The sequence below is a fragment of the Prunus avium genome, chromosome 8 (assembly GCF_965620075.1).
Source record: "Prunus avium chromosome 8, drPruAviu1.hap1.1, whole genome shotgun sequence".
In the NCBI taxonomy this organism is placed as follows: domain Eukaryota; kingdom Viridiplantae; phylum Streptophyta; class Magnoliopsida; order Rosales; family Rosaceae; genus Prunus; species Prunus avium.
This window is the reverse complement of record NC_142291.1, coordinates 3,026,768-3,054,354: the sequence shown is the minus strand read 5'-3', so window position 1 is coordinate 3,054,354 and position 27,587 is coordinate 3,026,768. Positions and strand designations below refer to the sequence as shown.

At 37.7% G+C, this 27,587-nt stretch overlaps 3 protein-coding genes across 4 annotated transcripts; all 3 read right to left on the bottom strand.

The window, feature by feature from the left end:
- Positions 1–941: 941 nt before the first annotated feature.
- On the bottom strand, positions 942–4,825 carry LOC110770345 (RNA-binding protein 2). 2 transcript variants are annotated; one of them, XM_021974471.2, is made up of 7 exons: positions 4,664–4,825; positions 4,461–4,549; positions 2,454–2,590; positions 2,073–2,367; positions 1,869–1,959; positions 1,657–1,738; positions 942–1,314 (listed from the first exon to the last, which is right to left on the bottom strand). In XM_021974471.2, the coding sequence occupies exons 2-6, from the start codon at positions 4,537–4,539 to the stop codon at positions 1,669–1,671; spliced, it is 672 nt and encodes a 223-aa protein (XP_021830163.2). In that variant the 5' UTR covers positions 4,540–4,549; positions 4,664–4,825; the 3' UTR covers positions 942–1,314; positions 1,657–1,668. The 2 variants fall into 2 exon arrangements, with proteins under 2 accessions (XP_021830163.2, XP_021830162.2); XM_021974470.2 differs by having other exon boundaries at positions 1,898–1,959; positions 4,664–4,820.
- Positions 4,826–22,318: 17,493 nt separating this feature from the next.
- LOC110745968 (G-type lectin S-receptor-like serine/threonine-protein kinase LECRK3) lies at positions 22,319–24,860 on the bottom strand. Its single transcript, XM_088246222.1, has one exon. The coding sequence runs from the start codon at positions 24,781–24,783 to the stop codon at positions 22,462–22,464; it is 2,322 nt and encodes a 773-aa protein (XP_088102348.1). The 5' UTR covers positions 24,784–24,860; the 3' UTR covers positions 22,319–22,461.
- A 924-nt stretch (positions 24,861–25,784) lies between these two features.
- LOC110745967 (U-box domain-containing protein 28) lies at positions 25,785–27,214 on the bottom strand. Its single transcript, XM_021946146.2, has one exon. It carries the CDS (start codon positions 27,127–27,129, stop codon positions 25,894–25,896), a length of 1,236 nt encoding a protein of 411 aa, XP_021801838.2. The 5' UTR covers positions 27,130–27,214; the 3' UTR covers positions 25,785–25,893.
- Positions 27,215–27,587: the final 373 nt, after the last annotated feature.

The following is a 27,587-nucleotide window of genomic DNA, read 5'->3' as shown; positions in this document are numbered from 1 at the left end:
AGTGGATCAAATTTCTAACACTCAAAACATGGCCATGCATTGTCTTTTCTCAGCAATTGATTTCAGAGGATAAAAAACACTCTTTGAAACTGACCATGATGCTCTGTGAGCTCTTCTCTAGACAACGCAAGTTACAATAGAAGACAAAACTTTATGGTCTCTGCAACACTTTGACAGAATAGAGTCCAAGTTCATAGACTTGGTTTCTTCGTTAAGGTCACAGAAAACATATAAATATGATATCTATAAAAGGAGAAAAACTTAGTTGCAACGAGGATAACATTATTTTGCTATCCGCAGCTAAAAATACACATGAAAGAGTTATCACGTGTGTCATAATGCTATTGACCGGGGATAGCAAAACAATGTTATCCCCGTTTCATGCAAGTGTAGGATTACTGCAAATCCCTATGAAAAAAACAAGGAAACAAAAATTCAAAGTGGTGTGGTGCTCAAGGGAGAGTCAGCTCCCAAGATCTTAAATCCAATTGTAAATCCTCAGCTAGACCTTGGCCACCTTTTGGACAAGGATCGGAAAATCTGCAAGCACCCCTAATTTTAAAAATCCAACTCTTGGCCCATTAGGCTTGCAACATTCAAACGATTCTCAGTATCCTTTATGGAAGTCAGTGCTCCATGTTGCACTTACATAGCTCAAAGTATTTCGTGTTCAATTTTCCAGATTCTTCCCCAGTTCAATGTGGTGGTCCGTTCTTCTTCATATGCATCCCCACTACAAGACAGAGTCCTTTTTCTGAAAATGCAAAACTGCAATTGTTCACTCGGATCGGATGTGCATCTGTCAATCCATGCTATTAGCATGAAGTTCAAAACGTCGAATGCATTCATCCAAACCAGTCAAACTTTATAATTCAATTGCCATAATGTGTCAAAAGGAAGAAGACATTCAGAATCCCTTATCTACAATAAGAATATAACACTTCTTTAAGAAATTGGGTAGAAATGTAAATGCAAAATTAGATATCTGTGTTTAATTACATAACTATGAAACTTTTCTTGATTTCACTACTTAGATACTGTGCATTTCAAGTACTTACAATTAGTGCCCAAGCCTGAGCAATTTGACATTGTATATTTGGGGTACAATGTGGTTACCACTCCAGAAAGAAGCATACATATAGGCAATGTATAAAAGCTAATGCAATCTGCATTACTTCAACATAGATGTCTCTCATTACCCAATGCCTATTCACCTCTTACTACGGGATCCAGGTCCAGATCTTGGACCCGGGAACCGGGAAAACTGCAGCCGCAAGTAATTAGAATCAGGACTGTGTTCATCCATTTCATAACCTGTGAATCCAACCATAACGTCAGCATCTACCAGCATTTCAAAACCACTACTAGCATGGGAAAATAAAAAGACCAATGCAGCTAGTTCTACAGGTTCTGAACTTAGGGCTAGCTATCACAACTTATGATTGCAATCTTAAATTGCCTCACCACTACTCTGTACACCTATTATGCCTGGAAGAATATTAGAATAAATCACCATGTACATGGTTGAATAAGTTACTAATAGCAAATAGCATTTAAGAAGTTATAAGGGAAAAAAGTAAAAAAGAAAACAGAAAGAAGGATTAAGTTTCTTTGACAGTGATAACCACAAGGTTGAAGACGAGCAAAAGCAATCACCTTGCAAGGCACTCAGAGCAGTTGCTGCATAGGCTGGACTTTCAAAGTCCACAAAACAAAGGATAAGAGGATCCCCACCACGCTGCATTATGGATAAACCAGAATATATGTGTGAATACTAATTTCATACTTCCAAAAAGGTAAAACCAAGTAATACAATGAGAATCCCAAATCAGAGTAAACAAGAAAAACAAAATGACCAAGAAAAATACGTGCTTAGAACAATCCACCACCCACATACATGTTTGGACTCTTTGCTCACAAGCCTCACTTCTTTATAGCCCACAAAAGGACGAAAGATATCTTAAAGCAATGTAAAGGATGAACAATGTGAAAACCATTGAGTTAAACAATTAGATGGAAAAGGGAAAGATCAAGTTAATTCTTGGGCAGAATGAGAAAGTCATCAAGGATACGAGCTACTTCTCTCTTTGTGCTGTCAGGAGGAAGTCCTTCAACATATAAAGTGTTGGAAGCGTCTGGAGGTAAATGAGCTGTTTCACGTCCAGGCCTAGCCATTGCATCGACTGGGAGCTGATTGGAAAAACTCATATTTCGACCATTTGTTATTAGATCAGAAGCAATAGGTCCAGGATGACCCATCACAGAATGTTCAGCCATTGGAAGGCCAACCATTCCACCACCAACAGCCCTTCCCAATCCAGTTCCACCAAAAGTACTGGCTTCTCCAGAAGTATGTGAAGACATTTGCTTCAAAAGGAAGTAGTATAAATGCTTAGTACAAAAACAGAGAGATGTGTCATAAAGGCACTGTTTCAAATGCTCAAGAAAGTCACCACATTCTGAAGATAGTGGTCATATTCTGATCCAATTGATTTTGTATTCTTTAAGGCCCTAGGATCACCAAAATCATCATCTCGTGCCAAATAACTATGCATCTCATGACCTGAATACAGGCCAGGAGCTGCAAGGTCTGCAAAAGGTTAGTCCATAATTTCAGTGCTAAACTCCAAAACTATTAAACAAGGAAAGAAGCCTCCAAAACAGCAGATTGGAAGAGATTTTAAATCAAGAACTATATCGAGAAACATTAGAGAGATGCAGGAAGATACCCCTTCTAACGGTTAAAACCTATTATATTTAGTTTGCAGATTTAGTCCCAAAGTGGGGAACTACAAATATCAGTACCAACAACTATGTGGTGATTAAACTAGTAAAACTTCTTTTGAGGTTGAAAACTACAAACAGAAAATACCAATTGAAATATCTAGTTACAAATATACGAGGCTATGCTTTTTTATGAGTGACTAAAGAATAATAATAATTCAACAAAAGAAATAACTAAATAAGAAAATGAATTGGTATCTAACTAAACTTATATCATATGATATGCATCAATTTATATTAGTCTATTACATTTATATCACAATAGTTGCATCATAAAATATGTATAGACCATCTCATTGCCATCATTATTGAAGAATAGCATTGGGATGGAACACTGACCGCACTTAAAGAACAGCATGATCCTACTTGATGCCATTTCAAATAATTGGAGTTTGGTTGGGGTGGGGGAGGATCCATTCTTAAGTACCTTGTAATGTTATTGGAAACTTTAACTGATTTTGTATTACTTTTCATTATCAAATAGGTCTCAACAGATGAAGTTACACAAACTATCAACATAACCTACCAGTTTTCTTCACCTTGAACATAATTTAACAGTGACTGTTAAAACTGCCTCCTAAATGGGAAATCATTCAAAAGTTGCTCTAATACCAAATCCAATAAATGACAGTGCTCAAGAATAATGGATTTAAGGGAAAAAAAAAACAGAGTGAATAATTATGGTCTTGTTTTAAAGAAAAAAACCAGCTCAATAGAAAATAACAGCAGTCCTCTGGCAGGAAAAAATTCCACAAATGATACATTATTATATGCAAGCATACTGTCGACCATTATTCTTGTAAGATATAGGGCCGGGAGTAAGCACACATGGAACTTTTTCAACCCTTGAATGCCAAAAACAATCGACATCACTAGAAAAATTTCTTAGGAAAAAGTGAAGATCGTAATTTGGATGATGAAATCACGTAAGTCATGATGCCACCTAAGTTTCTATTGTACTCGCAAAACAATAATTCCCGGACTTTAACAATTTGTCTTCTATGTATGAAGGGATCAAAGGCCCAAAAACCATTTCATTGACTTAAACTTAGTTACAATCCAAGTTCAGAACCTAAGCTAGCTTTCATGTTATTTGAAGAAGGACGTCTATCCTGATCCAAAAATTACCAGGGTGAAGGGAAAGGTAAATAATTAAATCGTCTTTGGTTTGATGAGCAAGAATAGTGGATAATGACTCGTCCACTTCAGTAAACAACTCCATTTCGCTTCCCTGATATTCTCTATGACGGTGAAGGCTTAGTTTAGTTATTACACTATCTTACTGCCAATCTTTGCATGTTCATTACTCGTTCCTTGATTTTATATAGAAATGGCAAACTAAAACCTCCACACGCACAGAAACCGCAACGATAGTTTACTTGAAACCCATTAAGAGTATGCAATCATCGACTCTGTAACACAAAATATAAGATGAATTTTATCATTCCAACACACAAAGAAACCCACTGATCAACCAAGAAAATTGCCCACATTTATAATACAAGAAATAAAATTTAAACGATTTGATGAAGAAGATCAATAATTCAAGCCAATGCACGAAAGCACAAACAAAATCACAGTTTATAATCACACAATTCAAACCAAATGGAACAACTAATTAAAGAAACTCCATTCGACGTTACCAATGTTCTGAAAAAAAAAAGAAGAGGGCGTACCATAGTCAGAACGAGGTCGTTTATGCACGCCACCGGAGGGACCCAGTTGCCGCTGCCGGTTCCAGGGGCCGCCCCTCATTTTAATTTACCTGCAATTTGTATTTAATAGACGGAATGGTGAGGAATTTCAGAAAAACAAAATCGTAACAAAAAGAACTAAATTTAAAAATATAAATAAATAAAAAACCCTAATTTGATAGAACCTTGTTGTTGGCGATTACGAAAACCGCAAAGCGTAAGCTTTTTCCTGCAACAGCTTTGCTGGATTTAAATTTTTCTGTATTTATTTGCAGTTTCTTTTCGGGCAGAAACCTCCTGCTTGTTCGAGTGTTTTGACGTCGAAACTCGCCGACTCAGTTCGCGTGTGTATCGGTTCATGTTGATTCGCCGTGGGAGGGCTCATATCTTTTCCCTGGACATCGAATAGAACTGCGCCACGTGCTTTCGAGTACACTTGGAATGCTCTGGTTGGCCACATAAACATAAACTGAGGAGTGGAGCCTTTCTTTATCGGGTCCTTCTTCTTCCTTTTTCTGGTCCCGGAATAGCCTTTCGGTTTTTGGTCCATGTGCTATGTGAAATTTCGATTTCTTTTCTTGCGGAATTTTTTTTTTTTGGTGATTTCACTAATTTAGCATGGATTTTTTACACACTTTGATATCTATCCTGCAAGTACGGGTATCTATCCCGAATACAATATCATGTTTTCGTTTGGTTTATTTTTGACAAAATTCACAGATGAAACCGAACCAAACTAAAAAAATCAATATAACCGTTTGGTTCGTCCGATTTGGGCCAAAGCCCAATTTTCTTTCCTTTTGCATTTTTTCAACATTATTAGCCTAATTAGAGCACTTCCACCCCAAAGGACAAGGGCAAGGCAAATGCAAGGCAAGGTTTGTAACTATTCAGGGGAATAGTGGCAGCCTTGCCTTTTTTATTTCCACTCTAAAGGGCAAGGGCAAGGGCAATGACAATTACTATTTGCTTTAATTTATTTTCTATTTTTTATACTTAATCCATTAATTTTGATAAGCTTTCGGATAAGATTTTCAATTGCCACGTGTCACTATTTATTATAAAATTCTCACCAAAAATTTCAGATAACATTTTTGGATAAAATTTTCGGATAAGATTTTCGGTTGCCACGTGTCCATATGTTGTTATAACATTCATATATTAAATTTCAGATAAGATTTTCCTGAGTTGTCCACGCGCCTCCAACTTTGATGGAAGAGGCCATCTATTTTTTGATACAAATGGAAAGTAGTAGAAAAATTTAAGTGGAAAGTAAAAAATATTGGAAAGAGAAGAATTTGTATGAAGATTTGGTGTGGAAAATGAATAATATTGTTAGGTATTTACATGGAAAAAATCCAGAATTCCGTCGGATTTCTAAAAAAATTTGATCGGAGCGTCTAGGAAGCGCCACGTGGCTTCTTCCCCTTGGTTTCTGTCAGCGCTGGCATCAGTCGTGATGTCACGCTGACATCAACAGACTTCGGCCAACAGCCCAGTCGATTTTTGCCCGTGGGCTTGCCCGGGTTGGTGGGTCCCACCCCTTGCCCAGGTTGGACCTTGCGCGCTGGAGGGGGGTTTAGGGCCTGGCTGCTATTTGCTCGGGCTGGGGGCTTGTGCTGGAGGTGCCCGTACAACTATAAAAATCACAACTTGTTACATATTTTTTTTCATTTTCTAGCATATCAAACCATTATAAAACTCAACATGCCATAAAACTTCAAATGTCAATAACTAATATAATCACAATTTAAATATCAACAACTACAAAGGTCCATCAAACTTCATATTTAGGCCAACGAATAAAAAAAAATCCATATTTATTGTTGAATTCACTTATAATTTGGTGGGTTATGCTCTTCTGTTTCTCACTTAGCAATTTCAAACAACCTAGGCTCTCATTGAGAGCCCTATTTGTCTTGAAATGCGGCAAATTGGAAATATGCTCAATAGTGGGAAATATTATGATCATCTTCCTAATTTGAGGTAAACTAAAGCTTACTTTTTGAAAGACTTTGGTGGATTTTGGAACAACGTCGGAGGAACTAGATCTCATACCTAATATTTTGATATGTGCTCAGTTCATAAGAGATGAAGTTGTTGACCATGAGAAACCGTATGGAGCCTAGTTTCAAGAGGATGTACTAGGTCCTGAGTATCGTCGGCCCAAAGGTCATCATCTTGATCCAGCCCCGGGGACGGACTTTAAACCCTAAACTAGTGTCGCCCGAAACGACAAGGTGGATTGGGTTTCTATCACTTGCAAGCTTTTCATCTTGCCATGTTAGCCAAATAGGTTTTGCGGATACACCATTGCCCAACCTCCTTAGTGACTTACTTACTTAAAGGCCAGGATGGGAATGTGCTTAAGGCTGAGTTGGACACTCCCCTTCTTATGTATGGCTTAGTTTATGGAAGTCAAGGATTGTGCTAGAGCGAGGTTCTCGTTGGCATGTTGGTGATGGTGCCCATGTACGCATATGGAAAGATAGGTGGTTGCCTACACCTAAGTCGTTCAAAGTTACTTCTCTACCACGAATGGGTCTAGAAAATGCACCTGTAAGTATGCTGATTGATTACAATATGAAGCAATTGTGCTTTGAGGTGCTTATGGATCTTTTCGTTGCTTCTGAAATGGCCACTGAGCTACGTCTCCCTCTGGACCTTCTTTTGTTGTACTATAAGAAGCATGGTGATCTCACTGTTGGTAGTGCCTATGAGGTTGCTAGGACTTACATATTAAACATTGATGGGAAGGGCTTATCTGCTGCAGTCTTTGTGGAGGTTCCCACTCAGGCTTGGCAACGTCTTTGGTTTGCAGGTGCCACCGAAAGTCCGCATTTTTGCCTGGCGGGTCTTGCTTGACATTCTGCCTTCTCAAGCACGACTTTAAAGAATAGGTATTTCATTTTTTGGGGTGGGTGTCTGATGTGTGGTGAGGAAATTGAGTCATTGACTCATTTGTTCATAGGGTGCAATTTTGTTCAACCCATTTGGGAAGTTGGTCCTTTACAACGTAGTTGTATCTCGGAAGCTATTGATTTTCACACTTGGATTGCGTGAGTTTTGTTGGAGTCTTCTGTGGAGGACAGGGAGTTGTTCATCATGGTGCTTTGGGCTATTTGGACTGAACGTAATTCAGTTTTGTGGACGAGGTAGCGACGTTTTCCCTTTGAGGTCCTTTGCTTCGCGCTGCAGGTGCTGCATTAGTTTCGGGACCATTCCCCCTTGCGCTCTTTGCCACTGTCCCTGGCCAAACGGAAATGGCATAAGCCTTCCTTGGGGGCCATTAAGATAAATGTCGATGGGGTGTTCAATATGCATACTAGGCACGGGGGAGTTAGAATTGTTGTTCACGATGATACGGGGATGTTCATGTTGGGGACAACTTAAGTGATCCGCTCGGTTGCTTCTGTTGATCATGCTGAAGTGCTGGCTTTTCGAAAGGGGCAGATTCTTGCCCAAGCTCGACACCCAGACTTGGTTGTGATTAAGGGAGATGCTTTTGTGGTGGTCAATTCTCTACTATGGCTTGGGAAAGATTGCTCCACACTAGGGGACCTTATTGAAGATTGTAAACTTTTAATGGCACCGCTGCCAAATGTTTATATTGTTCATGTCTTTCGTAAGGCTAATCATGTTGCCCATAGACTAGCTCGTTATGCTTTGGGTTCGCCAGACTCACGTTCTTGGTATGGGGATGTCCCTGACATCATCTAAGATGTTTTGGTTAACGATCTTTTGTAGTTCTTATTATCAATAAAATGCATCGCTTTTCCTCAACAAAAAAAAAGGATAAAATTATGTGAGTAATTTTTTTTTTATTCAACTGTGAGCAATGGCGGATCCAGAACTCTCGAGTCATAGGGTCATAGTGCAAAAATGTCCAAAAAAATTTAAGGTAAACTGTTGAGGCATTTTTTAGGACAAATGAGTCATTTCCTATCCAATTATTTAAAACTAATGTAAAACTAATAATAAATTTTTGTAAAAAAATACAGACAAACACGCACACTAATACTCTGGCATTAACCCCAACCTACCCTAGAAACCCTATGTCTAATACCCAAAAGAAGAAGGGTTTTTGAAGACTTTATGCATATTTGCTAGGATTTCATTGTGCATATTTGCAGCTTGCACAGAGGTAGAACCGTGTGAAAATTGGAGTGTGGAAACATGACATTTTCATGTGTTGTTTCCTGGTTTGAAGAAGGAGCAAGGGATAAATTCAAATATGTTGAGGCTTCAGGAATCGAAGGGAACTCCATTTTTTATTGATTTCTACTTCTGTTTTATTTCTAGTTTGCTTTTGTTTTCAGATTGAAGGACATCCTGGTTTAAATGATAAGGAAAGCATCATACAACGTCCTTGAATAACGAAAGCATATTGGGATCTCATCCTTTGTTCCCAGAACCCATGTTTTCTAGCTTTCCACCTTTACCCACTTAATTATAAAAAAGAAAGAAAAAATAAAGAAGGAAAAGAAAGGAAAAAAAAAAAAAACAATATCAATTAAAAAATTATTTATCAACAACAAAAATATAACAATATCAATTAACAATAACAAAAATATAACCACACAAAAAAATTTGGGGGTTTTAGATGGAAGTATCGATGCTGGAGAAGATAGAAGGATACATTGGGCATTTGTTTTTGTTTTTGTTTTTTTCTTCAGACTTGGCCCAAAACGACGTCGTTTTGGCCAAGTCATTGAAAAAAATTTCCCTTGCCCAAAACGACGTCGTTTTGCCTAGGTTACTTTTTTTATATATATATAAAATAAAAAAAAGACAGGTGTGCTATGCTACCCGCACAGCTTTCTCCTTTAGCCAATTTGTCGAGCACTTGGTGTGTAGCTCCAAGAGGTCGCACCAGCAGCTCCAAGAGACCTCCAAGCCTATTTCCATGGCTTCCAAGAGATTGTGCGACCCCACTGACCCTACTGTGGCTTCACCACTGATTGTGAGTATATTTATTACCAAGTTTACTGGTATTTCTCTTCACCACCCCTATTGATTAATAATAATTTTTTAAAAAATATTCAGTGCTAAATCCAGCCAATAAATGCATTGTTTAGGATATATAATGGGTGTACCTTGTTCTAAAACTGAGGGGATGAAAAGAAGAGAGTATATATAGAGAAATAGCCATAGCAATGTTCTCATTGCTTCTTCTACTTGTTCACCATTCTTATTAATATTTATGTCTATTTATAGGCATAATATATACATATAATATTACACAAATATTAAGTTTGCATACATATTGATAGCATAATGGGGTGAGTCATTCAGTAGGTATTGTTGGGAGGAAAGCATATGTGGCATCCACTTTAATCTTATTGATTTACAACACTCCCCTTTGGATGTCCACCATGCATGGAATATGCCTCATTAAAATCCTTGCCAGTAAAACCTAATGGGACAAAAAAACTGGTCGAAGGGAAAAAGAGTACATAACCAAGTGTAACATAAAATTCTATGTATATAACACGACATGTGTGTGACACTGCCTCGTTAAAACCTTGCCAGGAAAAACACAATGGGACAAAAACCTGGACGAAGGAAAAAGAGTATAGTGTGTGAAGATTTTTATTGATGGCACGCTCCCCCTGATGCTTGCAAAATATCCTTAAGCCATACTGTTGACTATCTTTCTAAATGTCGTAGTTGGTACTGCTTCCGTGAGTCAATCTTGTAATATTGTGGGATGCTCCCCCTATAGAATTACCCGCTTGATGTATTTATACTTCTTTGATGATCCAACATAAATGATATTGCTCTAACATTTGTACTTCATGGAGTTATCTTCGATAATGCCTGTATAAAACTTGTTGTTGCAGCATTATTGGAGGATCCATATGTGTTTTCATTCATCTAATCCCTGTTAAGGTTAGAGTAATACAGAAAAATATCTAGGCTACTTTCATAAGCCTTTCACTTTATACAATGGCTTGATTTTCATATGCTCTCTAATATCAAATGAGCTCATAATTATAATGATAAGAGAATTAAATATTTATTTGGTATAATCAGTCATTCATACATATTCTTGTATGTTTTGAGAACAATTGCATCTGCTATTCTTCATAGGCTCTCCGGGAGTCTAAATATTTCTCATAACTTCGAACATTTGAATACGTTGCAACATTTTTGAATTTTGAATTCAATCAAAGTACTCTTTGAGGCAATTTGTTCATTTCAAATTGATTGAGTACTTACACTGAGCTTCAAGCTCTACATTGAGCGTCAGGCTCTATACTGAGCTTCACACTCTTTCTCTTCTTCTAGATTTCTTTGTGCAATTTATATATTGCATGGCACATTATATCTCTTAGGATTTATTCCTTTGTATTTTTTAGGAAATCGCTTCTGGCAATATGTTTCATACACTTCATAATCTTTATAGATTTTTAATCTCAAATTCTTTTATTAAATCAGGGGAAGCCTTTGTAAACTCTTCAAGAGTTCTAACAAAATTCTTCATATATATACTGTAATGATGATAAACTCATTTCCAAATTTTTGATTATTTATATATCCCTTTTGTAATAGATATTTATTAAGACGATTATACCATATTCTTCCACAATACTTTAATCCACACAAGGATCATTGCAAGCCATCATATTTTAAATCATTTGCTTCAGGCATTCTGAATCCTTATCCTTCAGGAATTTTCATACACATGAATATGCAATACATAGCTGCTTATGTTTACCATCATAATCCCAAGTCTTTATTGGGAAACGTTGTGTCATATCATCAAATGATTTATTTCACTTCATCTCAAATACCAATTTGTAACATATACATTTTCATATCCTTTTGATGTTTTAACTATAGGTTCAATCATTGCACTTTTTCTAGAAATATTCAACTTTACTGGACTGCCTCTTCTAGTTGGCCAATCTTTACATTTGTCTACAATTATAACAAGTGGTGCAATTTCATCATGTATATAGCCCTTGATAACTTTAGTACGTACTATAAACCAATATATCATCCATTCGTGATTCCACGATCCACATGTGCATGCGCATGCATAATTTATAAGCATCTCATTGCTTTCATTATTTTCTGGTACTAGTGCCACTTCAGAGGCTTTCATTGTCACTTCATGGACAAATATATCTTCTAAGATGAATAATTTATAAAATGTGGATCATAACCTTTTCTAGAGCTTTATTTTGAATAGGGCTTAAACTTTGCAATTAATCTTCACTTTTGAGGAGTTAAGTCTTTGGAACCTATAGATCTGTCATGCTTCAGGCATCCAACAGCTTTTATGGGGAGTTCAGTTTTGCAATCTATAAATCTATCATGCTTCAAGCATGCAACAAATTGGTCATTAGTAGTCACTTATTGTGTGTCTGTATATGCTTCTTGCATTTGATATGCTTCTGGTCATTTGACTTACAATCCTTTTTGTGTCTGAATATGCTTATGGAATTTATCTTCTATACCAATTTGTTTGATGAGACAATAATAAATATATTTCATAATCATTCATGTCGTTCTTTGTTCTTTCAAGAACTTCCATAATCATTCACGTCGTTTTATGTTCTTTCAGGACCAACAAATTCTACCCCTAACGACGTGAAAATAGTCTCATAAAAAAAAATGACGCCATTAGTGTCATAATTTTTGTCCTTCTGGGAGTTTATTCTATGCAAGGTATTATCAATATATTCAACTTGCCATCTTTAGAATTTGCATTGTATTTAATAATTCATGAATGAATACATATCAAGATGATCCAAGCCATTCTTCTAGAACGGTCTTTGTAGAATTTGTTCTTCTCGAACAATGTTCTTCTGGAACAGTCCTATCTATTCATTTGGTCACCACCGAAGATAGCGTACAAAATATCAAAAATACTAATAAGAGTACTGTTGGCGTTGCAAATCTCACGGCCTAATGTTCCGGGCCGAAGGGATCTGCGTCAACACGGGTCATCCTTCTTTGGTGTGGTGCTATTGTGCGCGGGCGCGCCATCACGGTTTACCGTGCATTTGAGGGTGATGCGATTGGGTGAATAGATGAGTTGTGCGCCTGTTTTGAGTCTGACTTCTAATCATAGCAACTGTGGCCGAGAGAGGAACTGATCTCGGCCGTCATGTTCACGGCCTGAGCTACAAGGCCGTTGATGGTGGTGTTGATGGTGGGTTTCTAGGTGGTGCTCCGGCGCGTTGCCGGGTGGCAACGGTCGTATGATATCTGAGATGAACGAAAAGATAACAAGGATGGTGCTCCGGTGCCTTGAAAATCAAGGGTCGTATGATATATTGATGAATGGATTTTCCTACAAACTATCACTACTCCTAAGAAAGCTAGTAAAAGTATTGAAATTGCATTACAAGAGGATAAATGACAGGAAAATATAATCTGCTCCGTGGGAGGCTTGTGTTTTGGTGTTGAACCCTTTAAATGTAGTTGGAGCCCGGTATTTATAGGGAAGGTCCTGAGAAGACAATGAGGCTGAAAATCTGCATGATGAGGTTGATCAGAGCTAGTGGGTAGTCGAGTCGACATTTGGGAATGTGAAGCATGGTGGTGTGACCCCCATAAAACCCGACCGCCTCCCTGACGGTGGGCTCTGTGTCTCGGGCCTTGGAGGAGCATTTAATGCCTTGGTCTGATGGTTGGTGACTTAATCTTACAAGTTGTGAGATTTTCGCACCTAATCCATGATTTTACTCGCCATATCCTGACTTCAATCACTTCCTCTCCTTTCTTGCACATTAAATGCTCTTTACGTGACGTGGGTCTTCTGCCGGAGTCAGAGGCGTTACTTCATTAAATGAAGTGTGGGACCTTGACGCCACTTGACTTTCCTATCTTGGCCGTGTATCAGAGGAATTATCACTCTCCTCGGCCTCGGTCGAGATCACCGAGGCCGTGATGGCTTTGCCTTCACAGCTCACCTTTGCCTTCAACGAAAGAAAGCGAACAACGACTTGCAACGCTCGGCCGTGGGTACAAACAAGTACAAGCATGAAATTACAACTTCGGTCAGCTTCATCGGCCGAGATTTATTAGGCACAAACAAGTACAAGCATGAAATAACATAAGTATTGCTTACATCTTTCGATATGAAAAACTTTACTAAAAAATTCTTCAAACTTGAATTTGCTCTGCAAATACAATGAAGCGCTTGATGATCTGGTTATATCTTGCAAGAACAAAAAAAAACACAATTCTTTTACTTTTGACATAATCAAAGAGTTAGGCTTGATCAGTAGACAGATGTATCAGCCTAGTTTCATATTTTTTAGGGAGTTGTTTCAGATCAAGGATCTAAAGACACAAAATTCCCTTGGAACTGAGAGTGGTCAAAAGAAAGAAAAGAACTAATTTTGATTAGTAAGCAATCAAGGACAAGAAGTAAGGTAACATACAACAAACTCTCATTTCTCCTAGCCTAGGAGAACTTCAGGAGATTAGAGCAATGTGGTCATTCTTATATACCTTACAGTTCCTTGATGTCACAGAAACGTGATCAAGGATAGGAAAAACAAGTTGATATTGCATCACTAGATAGGGAGAAAACTGAATGTATTCTGAAAAGAAGTTTTGTTAGTAACATATTTATACATAAGTTAGAGGAATAGTTATGGTTAATCTCAAATTAACTACAGAAACTTCTGTGGTTCTCGAGACACTTTTGAAAAAGTGATTCCGTGAAATCCGTAAGGATAATATTCGGTTGACAATAATTGTCCTTATGACCCTTGAACTGCCAACAGACTATAATGAAGGCCGCGTGAAGTTTTGAAATTTGGAAAAGAAAAATGAAATATTGGGATTCAGGAATATATTAGGATCTTGGAAACGTTGCCACATTTCCGCCTATAGATATTGCCTTTATAAAGCCTGATTGGAGTAACTGTGTTTCAATTCAACTTCCTTCCATTTTCTGAAAATTTAGCTTTTCTAAAAACTTTCCTCAAAACTTTTTAAAATGGCTTCCTCTTCTTCTCTCCCAAAACGTTTCGATTTAAATGTTGCTCCCAAAACAGCTCGTGACGCCAAAAGTCTAGCGTCCATCCTTTGTATCCCAAAATCGTCATCTCACGGTTAATGATTTTGTGATGATGAATGATACAACTGCTACCATAGTAGCTAGGAATTTCCTTAGTCCTATGGATGAAATACGATTAACAGGAAGGTCGGACAAAGAGGCTATTGATAACTCAATGGCTTTTAGCATTCAGAGTGCTGCTTCTGTTTCTAACATAGCTCATCGTTTGCGTGCCAGAGAAAATGAGATTCAAGAGCTAAACACTGAAAATTCATCTCTCAGGAGAATCCTTCATGATTCTCTGCGAGAGGTTGAAAACCTTAAAAAGGAAAATAAGGCTTTGTTGAAACCAGTGAGTTCATACTCCATAGATACGCAGATAAGGCTTGACATGTTGTAGATTTCCAATGAAAAGATTATGGAAGACCAAGATAGGCTCATGGGATGGCTAAGCTCAAGATGCGTCGCTCTCTTTCTCCAGAGACTTCTAGATCATAATCAGATTTTATAGATTTTACAGAGCCTGCTCATTCCTTGCAGTGAAAAAAATCTATCTGTTGTATACTTTTTTCCTGTTATGATAATTGGGCAAATTCTTAAACTTGCACCTGTGGTTTGCATGTCTTTTCAAAATGACGGTTTGGAACCTTGTGCCTTATAGGTTTAAATAACCACATTAAATCTCTCAAATTATATATATTTCAATTCATGTGTGTTCGGAACTTCTGGCCCGGGCTCAACACAACCTCAGAATTTAATTGCCTTTTTCAAATGGGCATGAAATATAAATTGAGGAAAAGCCATGATAATATTGCTATAAATTAGTGAAGAGCATTAACTACTTTATACCCAAAACATCAGGTTTGAGATTTCTCATATATTTGGATCCATGGGCTTTCGGCCCAGATGGCCCAGATAATATAATATAGCAAAATATGTGGGGAGCCTTAATTCATCCTTTGAGGTTTATCCTAATATTATTCATTTCACAATGTATTCTTAGCAACCGAAATTCATAAAATATATTTCTTCCTTGAGGTGTCGATTGTGATGAAATTGAGCTTCATCATTTTCTTATGCCAAAGAAATATGTGGTATGCCACAACTTGTAATAATACCTCAAGGGTTGTCCATTTAATTGTTGGAACTTCAGGTTCTTAACACTATTAGATTTTGAACTTCAAGCCAAAATCACATATTCTCATGGTATGGACATTGTTATAATTTCTTGTACATATTTCGGGACTTTAGGCCCTTGCATAATTGTCCATGTTTTGAGGAATTTTTGGCATCTCGTTTAATTGTTCATCCATGAGTTTAAGGAACTCTAGGTCCTTTTTTATATATAGTGACGGTTTACCCAAAATGGTTACTATTCATGCATAAGTCACTATTCATGTATACGGTACTATTGATCAATTCATGGATATGATTTTGTTCATGCATACAGTACATTTGCCAGTACAGTTACCACTTATGTGTACGGCACCATTCACGTATACGGTTACTATTCATAATATATTTGCAAGTACATTTACTATTCATATGTGCGACACTTTTCTCGTATATGATACTGTTACATTATCAAGGAACTTTAGGTCCTTATTTATATGTCAAGGATTAAGGATGTTCAGGTCCGATAACTTGTTTACAAATATAGTACCGTAGAGACTGCCAGCTCTCGTATCATTATCATCATCAAGGATCTTCAAGTCCTGATGTAGTTGTATGATGAGTATTAGGGAGTTACAATAGTATTTCAGTTACAATAGTTAATCCTACTAATGATAGGAAATGGTCAGTTATTAGTTACGTTGTTATTAGGCCATAACTCCATATTTATGTTATGATAATGGCTTGCTGTAACTGTAGATTATTCTCTACAGACTTTATATATATTGTATAATAATCATATGAATAATATAAGGGAAAATCAGTTTCTACAATAAGCATAAAGGAAATTCTGGTCCAGACCTCTGTATGCTGTAAAACTCATCATATCACACAATTAATTCATAAAATAAATTGCTTGTAAATAAATTGCTGGTATGGACGATAAACCCGTACCATACTTTAAATAATAAACATAAAATGTAGGGATAAAAACTGCTCCACTAAAAATAAATAGGAGGTGAAACCATCCATTAAAGTTACAATAATAAAATGAACATATAACTGTAAAGTGAGAGTAACAACTAGTATTTGATACTAAATAGTCTCCATGGTTCATGTTATCCTTTAATCATACTTTAGTGAATCATAAAATTATATAATATACATATATACCAACATATATAAGTATACATATTATATAATAGTATATTGCCATAACCCATAAAAGTTTACATGGGACTTAGTAAAAGTAGGGTAAATTTCACTTTACCACTCGCAAGTTTTTCAAAATTCTGACTTTGATACCCAAATTTTTTTTCTTTTCACTCCCATTCCCAACGTTTACTTTTACTATCAATTTCATACCTCTGTCCGTATTGCGGTCAGGACCTCCGTTAAAAGTTGACGTGTCCTTGCTGTGGCCCACCACTCATCACCAACGTGTCCTTGCTGTGGCTTATCTGACACATTAATTATTAAAAAACATTATAAATCTTATAAACAATTAAAAGTAAATATTAAAAAAAATATATATATCCATCTTTCTCTCTTTTTGCCAATCTCTCTCTTAGAATTATCCATACCAAAAAAAAAAAAAAAAACGCAGTTGGACTATCAAAGCAGAAACCCATAAATCAAAACGAATTACCCAACATCTATTGTTTCTCCTTCAATTGATCAAACCCGGAAAACCAAAAAGGGATTAAACCAAATCAACCCAACAACCTCTTCCTATTCTACTTCTTCAATCACATTTCCAAGAAAACTCAAAACTACCAGATATATAGGAACAAAACCAGCCATGAAACTGAGAGTGAGATCCACAGAAACCAAAGAGACCCTCCAAGTCGAGTCGCCAATCTTTGCTCTCTGCATCAGTCAAGCAAACCATCTTCGCCTCTTCTCCCTCAACTGGCACGACGAGTTCCTCGCGCCATCTCCCCACGAACCCAATCAATTATCTTTCAAACACATCCCTAAATTAGAACTAAAAAAATCTAATCCCCAGCCACCCCACCCTCATCCCTTTGTTCATCTCTCTCTCTCTCTCTCTCTCCCTACCCCCAAATCTATTATCGGCACCCAAGATTAAAGCCCTCCCTCTCTTGTTGCTTCCATCGCCAACCTCAGCGCAACAGAAACCAATATTATATATCACAATTAGGGCCAGTTTAGCATTACTGTGCTGTGAAAATAATCACTGTCAGATTTGCTGTGACAGAAATCAGCTGTGAGAGAAAGCAATTTGGCGTTTGGTAAATTTTTTGTTAAAAGTGTTATTGGTATTGATTCCCACACAATCAGAAAATGATTGCCACATAATCATTAAACCCAGCGTCTCTTCGAAACTGATTATTGCATAATCAGAAAATGAAAGCACCTCATTAGCTGCTTTCCCTTATAGCTTTCTCTCACAGCAATTTTTAACAATAAGTGATTTTCTCGTAGTTTACCAAACAGGCTAGGCTTCTCAAAATTTTTAAAAAATCACTTATCAACCCAAATAAGCAATGTCAAACGGGCACTTAGGGTTTGAAGCATCCTATGAATGTTGAAATTAGGGATTATGATTATAAGGAGAGAAAGAGGTTGAGGGAGCAGCCGCCAACCTCCATCTCAGTTTGTTGCAGTCGCTATTGATGCAGTAGCTAGAGACACAAAAAGACAATTAATTGAAAAGGGAAACCGAGTTTGATTACAAGAAAATTTTTTCCTTTTTTTTTATATATAAAAGATTTGATTAATTGAAGGAGAAGAAAAATATGTGATTCTCTGATATTGATTGACTTAATCGATGGGTAGGATAGTGAGCAATGGAAAGAGAAACTGAGCTTGAGAAAAGAAAAAAAAAACGGGGGTAAATTTTTTTATTGGGTAATTCGAAGAGAGAGAAAATGAAGAGATATTTTATTATTATTTACTTTTAGATGGACAATTTACCTCGTCAGCTTTTTTGTGAGAGTTTATACTGTTTAGGACCCATTTGAGACACTCTGATGATGAGTGGTGGGCCACAGAAGGGACATGTCAACATTTGACGGAGATTCTGACGGCAACATGGACGGAGGTATGAAATTGGTAGTAATGGCATATTTACTAATCCGTAATTGGATTAGGAGGAATTGAATTGAGGAGGATTTGGATTGAGAAGAATTAGATTCCGGATTCCTATTGAAGTTGTTTACTAAACCATATGAATTTAGGGGAGTTAGATTCCGAGTTCTTATTGAAATTGTTTACTAAACCATATGGAATTGGAGTATGAGTGGTGCTAATTACTAAAGGTCCTCGTTGTTGGGTTAAAATAGATGGCAAATTTGGAATATTAAAATTTGTGTGAGGATATAATGGGTAAAAAAGATGAATTCCTAATAGGTTAGTTATCCAGGAATTAGAATACCATCTCCCACTCAAGAAGCGAATTCCTCAAAAATCAGGAATTCAATTCCTAATTTTGTATGGACCCCACTTACTTTTTAATTCCTTAATGTGAAGTAAATGCAGGAACCCTCCATAGGTGAAACTCAATTCCTGATGAGAATTCCAATTCCTGATTAGTAAACACACCATAAAAGTAAATGTTGGGAATGAGAGTGAGAAAAAAAAACATTTGGGTATCAAAGTCAGAATTTTGGGAAACGAGTGAGTAGTGATAGGATTTTTAGTACCTGCGCAAACAGGGTTAAAATCACTTAAAATACTTGCAAGAATACAAGGATATTGTAGTATAGATGCTCATGCAAGGTCGTTGTCCCCAAAGATTGTTTGACTAATTTGTAATTAAACTAACTCTTAATTAATAACTAAATAGATTTTATCAAAGATGTGAAATTTATGAATTTGAAAAGATTAACTTGACAATAAAAGAAATCTGAAAGTTGGGAGGTAATAATAGCAGAGAATAAAAATGTTTTTAAAATTAACAATATAGAGAGAAACTAGGGTTTAGCCGTCGCCGTTACAATCCTATGCAATTTTATCAGTTACTTATGAAGTTCCACATATATGCTTTGAAGGTTAGGTTTTCCTAATGCATATTTTCCTTGTGATGTTCAAGCGAAAACGTATATCTAACATGCAATCCGTCTGTGATGTTCAGATCAAATATAAACATGCAAGACTCATTAAGCTTTGTGAAAACCCTTTGAAAAACCATGCAACCCTTAAGAGCGTGATGTTCGCCTTAAGTGAACTTACAATTATTAATCACAAGAAGCCCTCCTCAATTTCAGGGTGATGTGCCAACAAAAATTGCATCACATTACTTGTCTAAATATCCTAATGGTGATCAGTCATTAAAATAGATAGATAGTTTTAAACACAGTGATTAATAATTCAAAGCAAACATGCATCCATTCATAAGCAAATTAATAAAATTACATATTCATGCTAAGGCTTATGGCCTCGCCCTAGCAAAAGGAATTAGTTACGCATACTCATAACTAAAACCCAAGAAAATATCATTCCTATGAATAAGAATAAAAACACCTTGAAGTAGAAGTTCTTCAAAAACCCTAGCAAAAGTCGCGTTCCAAAAGCCAAAAGAGAGATCCTAAATTTGCTGTGAAAAATAGTTTAAATACCTCCTAAAACTCAGCTCCTAATCCCCACAAGAAAACTAGGTTAAAATAAAATACTACTAGGATATAAAATCCAAATTGGATTAGGAGAATCTGTCCACAATCTGCCCAGCCACGTTTTGGCCTCAAATCTCCTCCAAAACCGGCCCAAGATAGCTTGTTTTAAAGATAAAAACGTTCTGAACACTTCTCCAGAAGGCCACGAACCCATCTGAGATCATCTTGGGCTCCAAAACGCAATAAAGGCCCAAACAGTCACTATTCCAGCACTGCGCACTGCTCCTTTATTTTATTGCCAGAAAATAACCGCTTGGTAGAAAAGTCTGAAATTTTGATACGATCAAGCTAAGTGACTCACGAACGTCTTCCAACTGGAATTACTTCAAAATTCGTCCATTTGTTTATGCTTTGCTCCAGAGGAAGTCGAAAGTCCTATATTGAAAATATAATTTAAAGTATCAAAATTCTTCCAAAATATTAACCAAAATATACTAAGAATAGAATTAAATATATAATATAAAATATGCCCATCAAGTAATAAAGTAAAATTTACCCTATAAAGTAATATTTATGCATTAAAATCATACTATAATAATATTATATAATGCAATTATATAATACATATGTAATCAGGAAAGTAAAGAAACCAGTGCGTGATGAATATCACGCTCCTTTCCACCTGCCACCAGCACACCTGTACTAATATTGGTGTTAAATAGTGTAGGATAATAATAAAATAGTTGAAAAGATAAGGAGGAAGATAGCTTATTGCTTATTTTTTCGGTGGGTTTGCTGTTCTCCTCAAAAGAGGCTTTAGCACTTCTCCTCCTTTCTGATATGTTGCTGCTCTGGGATCTCCAAGATCTCCATCAACATGTTCTTCTTCTGTTTGGGGCTATAGAATGGAATAAAAGAAAGTGGCAACTTTGGTGTGTACATACGGTCTACCATGGTGTTGATGTCGGCATAGGTTTCTCCTTCCTGGGTTTTGGAAGATTATCAAAACAGAAGAGAGAAAGGTAATGAAGCAGAGGGATTTGATCGAATATCTCAGCTGGTATTTTAGAGATATTCGTGCTGATAACGTGTTATAAAACTGAGGGAATATAACACGAGGGAATCAAGAGAAGAGAGTATAGATAGAGAAAGAGCCATAGCAATATTCTCTCGGCTTCTTCTACTTGTTCATCATTTTTATTAAGGGTAATGCTAGGCTTACCACATTTTTCATACCATATTCATACCACCTCTTTAATATTGGTGCCTATTTATAGGCATAATATATTATATATATAATATTACACAAATGTTAGGTTTGCATACATATTGATAGCATAATGGGGTGAGTCATTCGGTAGGTATTATTAGGAGGAAAGCATTGGTGGCATCCACTTTAATCTTATTATTGATTTACAACATACCCAAATATATAGATGAGACAGCTTTTCTTTATTTGAAAACGAGAGAGAGGTTTCCCTTGTGTCAAATGAAATGATGAAATGGAAGCAAATAAGTCCATTTCGAAGTTATTAGCATGACAACCTAGTTAGATGCAAACATGGCATGGCAGCAGCAGCAGCAACAACTTGATCAAAAGATGAATCCACACACAGCCTTGTTCCACAGCAGAGGCCTCCTCTAGGCAAGATTTAGATTTCTTTTCTTTTTAAACACTCATAATTTCATAGTAATTACAGTCACTAAATTAAGACGGCTGCATTCTGCAAAGTCTTCATCTTCTTGAGCTCTTGATGGTCTGCAGTAGAATAGCTCCATTCTGGAATTTAGTGTTGTCAAGTTGGGTCTTAGAGTGCTGGCTATAAACAATCAGCCTCTGTGCCATCTTGGGTTGCAATTAGCAGAGTTTGTTACTTTTTAGGGATAGTTTAGTAGCATCTTCTAAGAAAATTGACATGTAATTGCAAAAAAGAAACCAACCATGATCTTAGTTGGGGTAGAAACTAGAAATCCATGTCGTCGTAATTTCTAATTTGCGTGGCCAGTTGTTTGCTCCATGAAATTTGATCTGAATTTCAATTAGTCTTTATTTTGTACATAATTGTTTTATGATTAAGTCTGCAATTTTAAAAAAAAGAATAAATTTTGCTAATCAATAGGATAGAGTCTGCAATTTACTTATCAGTCTGTAGAATAGTACTCGAAGACAAAGTGCTACTCAAAGCCAGTTTACTAACCAGTTAACCACTCAATTGGCCTAAAAAACTCTGGGTGCTGTGACTGCTGTCTAATTAATTGCAAGGCTCACTCAACTTATGGAACTGAAAAATGATTCAGGATTTGGAGGGGCTGGTATTTCTACTGTCCCTTCCAGCATCAGTACCACCTTCTTCATCGACGGGCGCAATGATGGCTCATCTTGGATGCACCAAAGTCCTATCTTGATCATCCTCCCAAGTTTAGTCTTGTCCACTTCTTCATCCTGCACTAGCTTATGCAGTTCGTCGGCCTCCAAACAATGGTACACCCAGTTCTCAAGAACTACTTGATCCTCAGGAATGTCCATATTCACACTTCGTCTACAACATATGATCTCCAACAACACAACCCCAAAGCTATATACATCTGCTTTCACTGTTATCGGCATGTTTCTATGCCACTCCGGTGCAACATACCCCCTGGTTCCTCTGAACCTAGTATGTGTCCTGGTTTGCTCAGATTTGAGCAGCTTGGCCAATCCAAAATCAGCAAGTTTTGCGCATTTTCGCTCACTCATTAGTATATTTTCAGGTTTAATGTCACAGTGGATGATCTGTGTCTCACACTCTTCATGTAGATAAAGTATGCCTTGAGCTACATCGAGAACTATACCAATTCTTTCCTCCCAAGCTGGCCTTCCATCAGATCTGAAAAGGAAATCTGCAAGTGAGCCATTGGTCATGTACTCATAAACTAAAAGCTTGTTTGATCCATCATGACAGTAGCCAAGCAATTTAACCAGATTTTTGTGATGGGTCCTCCCAATTACATTCATCTCATTTTGAAATTCTCGCTCTCCTTCACCCACCACTTTCTCTAGTTTCTTGATCGCCACTACTCTCCCACCATTTGATATGACCCCTTTATAAACTGTCCCAAAAGCTCCTTTGCCCACTTCATCAGTGAAACCATTGGTTGCCTTTTCAAGCTCAGAATATGTATACGATCTCAGAGTGACATCTTCAACGAACCCGCCATTTGCTGAATACGGAACCTTTTTGTACCCCCAAACACGATATCTGTAACTAACAACACCAGTAATTGCTAGAATAATTAGTGCAAAAGTTAACATTGCAACACTGCTAATAAAGATGTCTGTTTGAAGTTTGTTTCTTCCCTTGCTCACAGTTTTTGTCCCTGAACTCTCAATGCCAATTTTGACTAGGGTTGAAGCAGTTTCATCAGTTCTTCCATATCTTAGCGGAAACTTCTGTTTTCTGCACATCTTGTCCTTATAAACTGCACCTTCACAGTAACAATCTCTCAAGCAATCCTCTTTACAAGCAGTCTCATTCAATGTGAGAACAGAATATGGGTTGTCTTCCCATTCAAGGCCATCAAGATCAGTAATGGAATATCTAGTTTCATTCTTGTTCGCGCAATCAACGGTACTGAAGTTCCTCCTGCAACCTAAATCCTTTCGGCCTTGATCAATGAAAACAAAACCGGGAAGGCATAAACAAGGGGGATCCTCATCTATGAGAACACAATATGCATTTAAGCCACAGAGGCCCAGAGGAGCACACTTATCAGAAGATGATGAATACTCAATTGACCATGAATCATTCTGAGTCAAACTATGAGAATACAACCGAAGTATTCCATCAAAGTCAATCGTTAGACGGAATACACGGTTGTCAGACAGCTGTGTCTGCTTAGTAATATTCTTTATATAGAAACCAGTGGAATTGAGAAGATATAGCTGTCCATTGTGATCAAGGTTCAGAGACACATTGTCTCCAGCAGTATATGTCTCAGTATTCCAGCAAGCATACTGAGGTGCTGGTGAAATTGGATTCACTGGGTACTGCACCAGGTTCCCATCATGCTGCATGGAAAGTTGAAACCTTCCCGTCGCGTGATTCGTGGCAGAGATGCTAGAGACAAGATTCCTCCCAGCCAGCAGACGCTGACCAGTTAAGATGGTATCCGTTGGAGCATCAAAACTCTGCCAAATGATCTTTGCATTTGAGTTGTAGAGGACAAAGTTACCAGAATCAAGCATGGAAGCCCATGCAACAGGCTCAGTAATATTTGAAATGGGTGGTGATAAGCCTTGCTTATCTTGTAAGATGACACTAATTCCTCCATCACTCAAATTCAATTTAACATCTTCGGAGCGTGGCAACTTAACATCCCGGTTTGCTGTCCATATGATTGTTTGTGGCCGGATTTTCTCAAACCATATGCCTATGGCCAAGTCATTGCCTTCTCTGTAGAAGCCGAAGGCAAACTGGCCCGAACTCGATAACCAGTGTGAGTTATTGGGATAGAGAGAAGAACCTAAGCTAATGTTGGAAGTTCCTGGTTGAGCAGCTGCAAAAATAGAGAATATAGTAAATGGAAGAAGAAATAGAAAAGTTGCAGACATTGGTTGAAGTTTTTTCTTGTCCTTTGGAGAGGCTTATTTTTCTCATATAATTTTAATCTGCAAGATAGTAAAGTATGTATCTTGCATTTATCAAGGCCTCAATCAAAGGAAGTGAGAAATATTTCCATTCCACCAAGTCAAAATTCCAAGTCTTTTAACTTAAAAGTCTCCAAAGAGAGTGGAAACCAGAAATTGGTTCCTGTTTCCCAAGAAGAAAAATGTCTTTGGTGATGGTTGACTCTGGATGGTGAGATTCAACTTCAACTTCAATTTGTTTTACTTTTCTAAGTAAGAGGAAAATAAGTCAAATTTGTTGAACAAAGTGTGCCGTGCAGTTGATTTCTGTTGAACAATTCAAAACCTGTGATGGTCATATTTTGTTTACCATGACTGCTGGTGTTTGAAATTTGGGTCCTGCTACTTGTACCTAATTCTTCCACCATTGAAAGAACATTTTCCAGAAATCAATTGTTTGACGGAAAGCAATTGGCAGGACTGATGTTGATACTTTGAACAATTTCATCAAACAAAATGTTTTTTTCAGTTTTTATCTTTTTTAGCTCACCCCAGAAAAGAAGCAAAGCACTATTTGTTCGCCCTACTCGATTTTTGGTAAACATATCTCACAAATTATTATAATACCAGTACAAAATTTACCACATGACCATACTACCGTAATATTCCATAATCACTCCTTGAGAACCCCAATTCATCATTAAAAAACTTTCAGAATCAGAAAAAGAAAGGAAAGAAGTGAACTTTGCTCTGTTTCTGAATATGAGATTTAACAAAATGTCTTTATCTTTCGATTGTTTTTAGCACTTGTATGTTTGTGTTAAATCATTTGCCACTTGCCAACTTTGCTCCTTTACAACTAGATAGAAGCCATCTAAATCAACTCATTGCAGATTCACAATCCCCCAAAAAACAAGCAATCATAGAACATGATTCCATTTTCCCAACACCAATGACAAAAAAAGCAGATGAAAGATTTAAACAAAAGAACAAAAAGAATTTCCCTTTTCTTGTATTAATTTTCCCATCAAATCCACAATCCGAAAAAATGATCCAAATCATCAAGTAAAGTTTCCAATACAATCAACAACATTTTCAACAAGGCATGATATGTAAAGTTTTGGTGTCATAGCTCAACCCCAACCCCAACCCAACACTCAAAACTTTAATCAAATCCCCACACATCCTCCTCACAAAATTCCCCTCCCCATATCCACTTTGCATCACCAACAACACCTTTGCCGCCCCATTGCTCCTCACCACACTCTCCCTAGCCCTCTTATCCCCCAACATGCAACACACACTCCACAACACCGCCAAGCCGTCCTCTGTCGCCGATCGCGACACCTTCATCAGCCTCTCCGCCACTGCCGCCGCGCATTTCTCCTCCTCGCTTATCGCGGACCGACCCTCCGCACACGTGGCAATCGTGGACAGAAGCTTTAAACACTTTTCCGCCAGCCAGATGGTAGTGTCAGGGTTTAAGAGCGTTGCTGTGATGACTCGGACGAGTCCGAGCCGGACGAGTTCCGCTTTAACTGTACGAGTCACTGACACGGATGCTAAGCATGAGAAAACGACGCCGTATAGGTTCTGATCGGTTTCTGAGCTCAATAGATCGTTTAGTACGGACAATAAGCCTTCTTTCTCTGCGATTAATCGTTTCGACTCGGCCTCGAGCGCGATCGAATCCAGAACCCTGGCGGATTCGATCTTCGAGCTCAGGCTGCCTTTCTGCAACAGCAATCGAATCGAAGAGAGGCAATTTCGGTTGCTTTTCGTAAGCAATTGGCGCAATTGTTCTTTGACTCCATTTTGAGGCAAAATCAAATCCAAAACCCTAATTACCGATTCCAGAACCTCGATTTCGACGCCTTCTCTGTTCAGAACCCCAACAATGGCGGGAACGAAACCGTTGAAATTCGCCAAAAACTTCCGGTTCTCGTCGCCGGCTTTAGCGAAATCGACCATCTTCGACAACGAGTGGAGGAGACTCTGGTTGAATTTCTCGTTCTCCGTTTCGAGATACTGGACGAGGGAGGTGAGCTGATGGGATGAGAGAGAAGGAGGTGAGGCCGGCGAGGCGGGGCCGTGGGATTGGGCCCAGAGGTTGATCAGACGGCGGAGAGTGAGGTTGGGGACGAAGTCCTTGGACTGGAGGATTTGCATGGTGGCGGGACAGGTGTCATGGCCGGATTCGAGCCAGTGCTGGATGCTGGTGCGCTCGTATGTGACGCCGGTGCTGAGGCTTACGGGAGACCTCATCACGTCCATTGAGATTGGGCACCGGAAGAGGTTCGGTACGGTTATGTACAGTTCGTCCCTCACCATTTTCTGAAATTCGCTGCTTGGTCTTTGCTGCTCAGAGCTCAGAGAGTCACAGAGAGCTTTTGAGTTTTGGAAGAAAGCACAACTTGGGAGGTGTTTTTGAAGACGAAGGTGACGTCGTCGTTTTGACTTGGTGTGTGCAAGTGGTCGTTGGTCAAATGTGGGCCTGTTGCTTAGTTAAGGCCTTACTGTTTGGTTTGTTTGCGCGTAAAATAGCTTGCATGGGAAAATACAGTTAATGGGCAGTGATATTCCTATAATACCCATGACGTTTTTTCATTTTTTAAAAGAACTTCTCCTTTAGCGATTTTAATTGATTATGGAAAGAAGCACCTCATGTGTATTTGGTCTTAAAATCACTTAAAACCATTCAAAATGATTATTAACTTTCAAAAGTACTTCCAAATGGACCTGTAGTTTAACAAACCTCTTATAACACAGTATTTATGTGAGTAATTGTC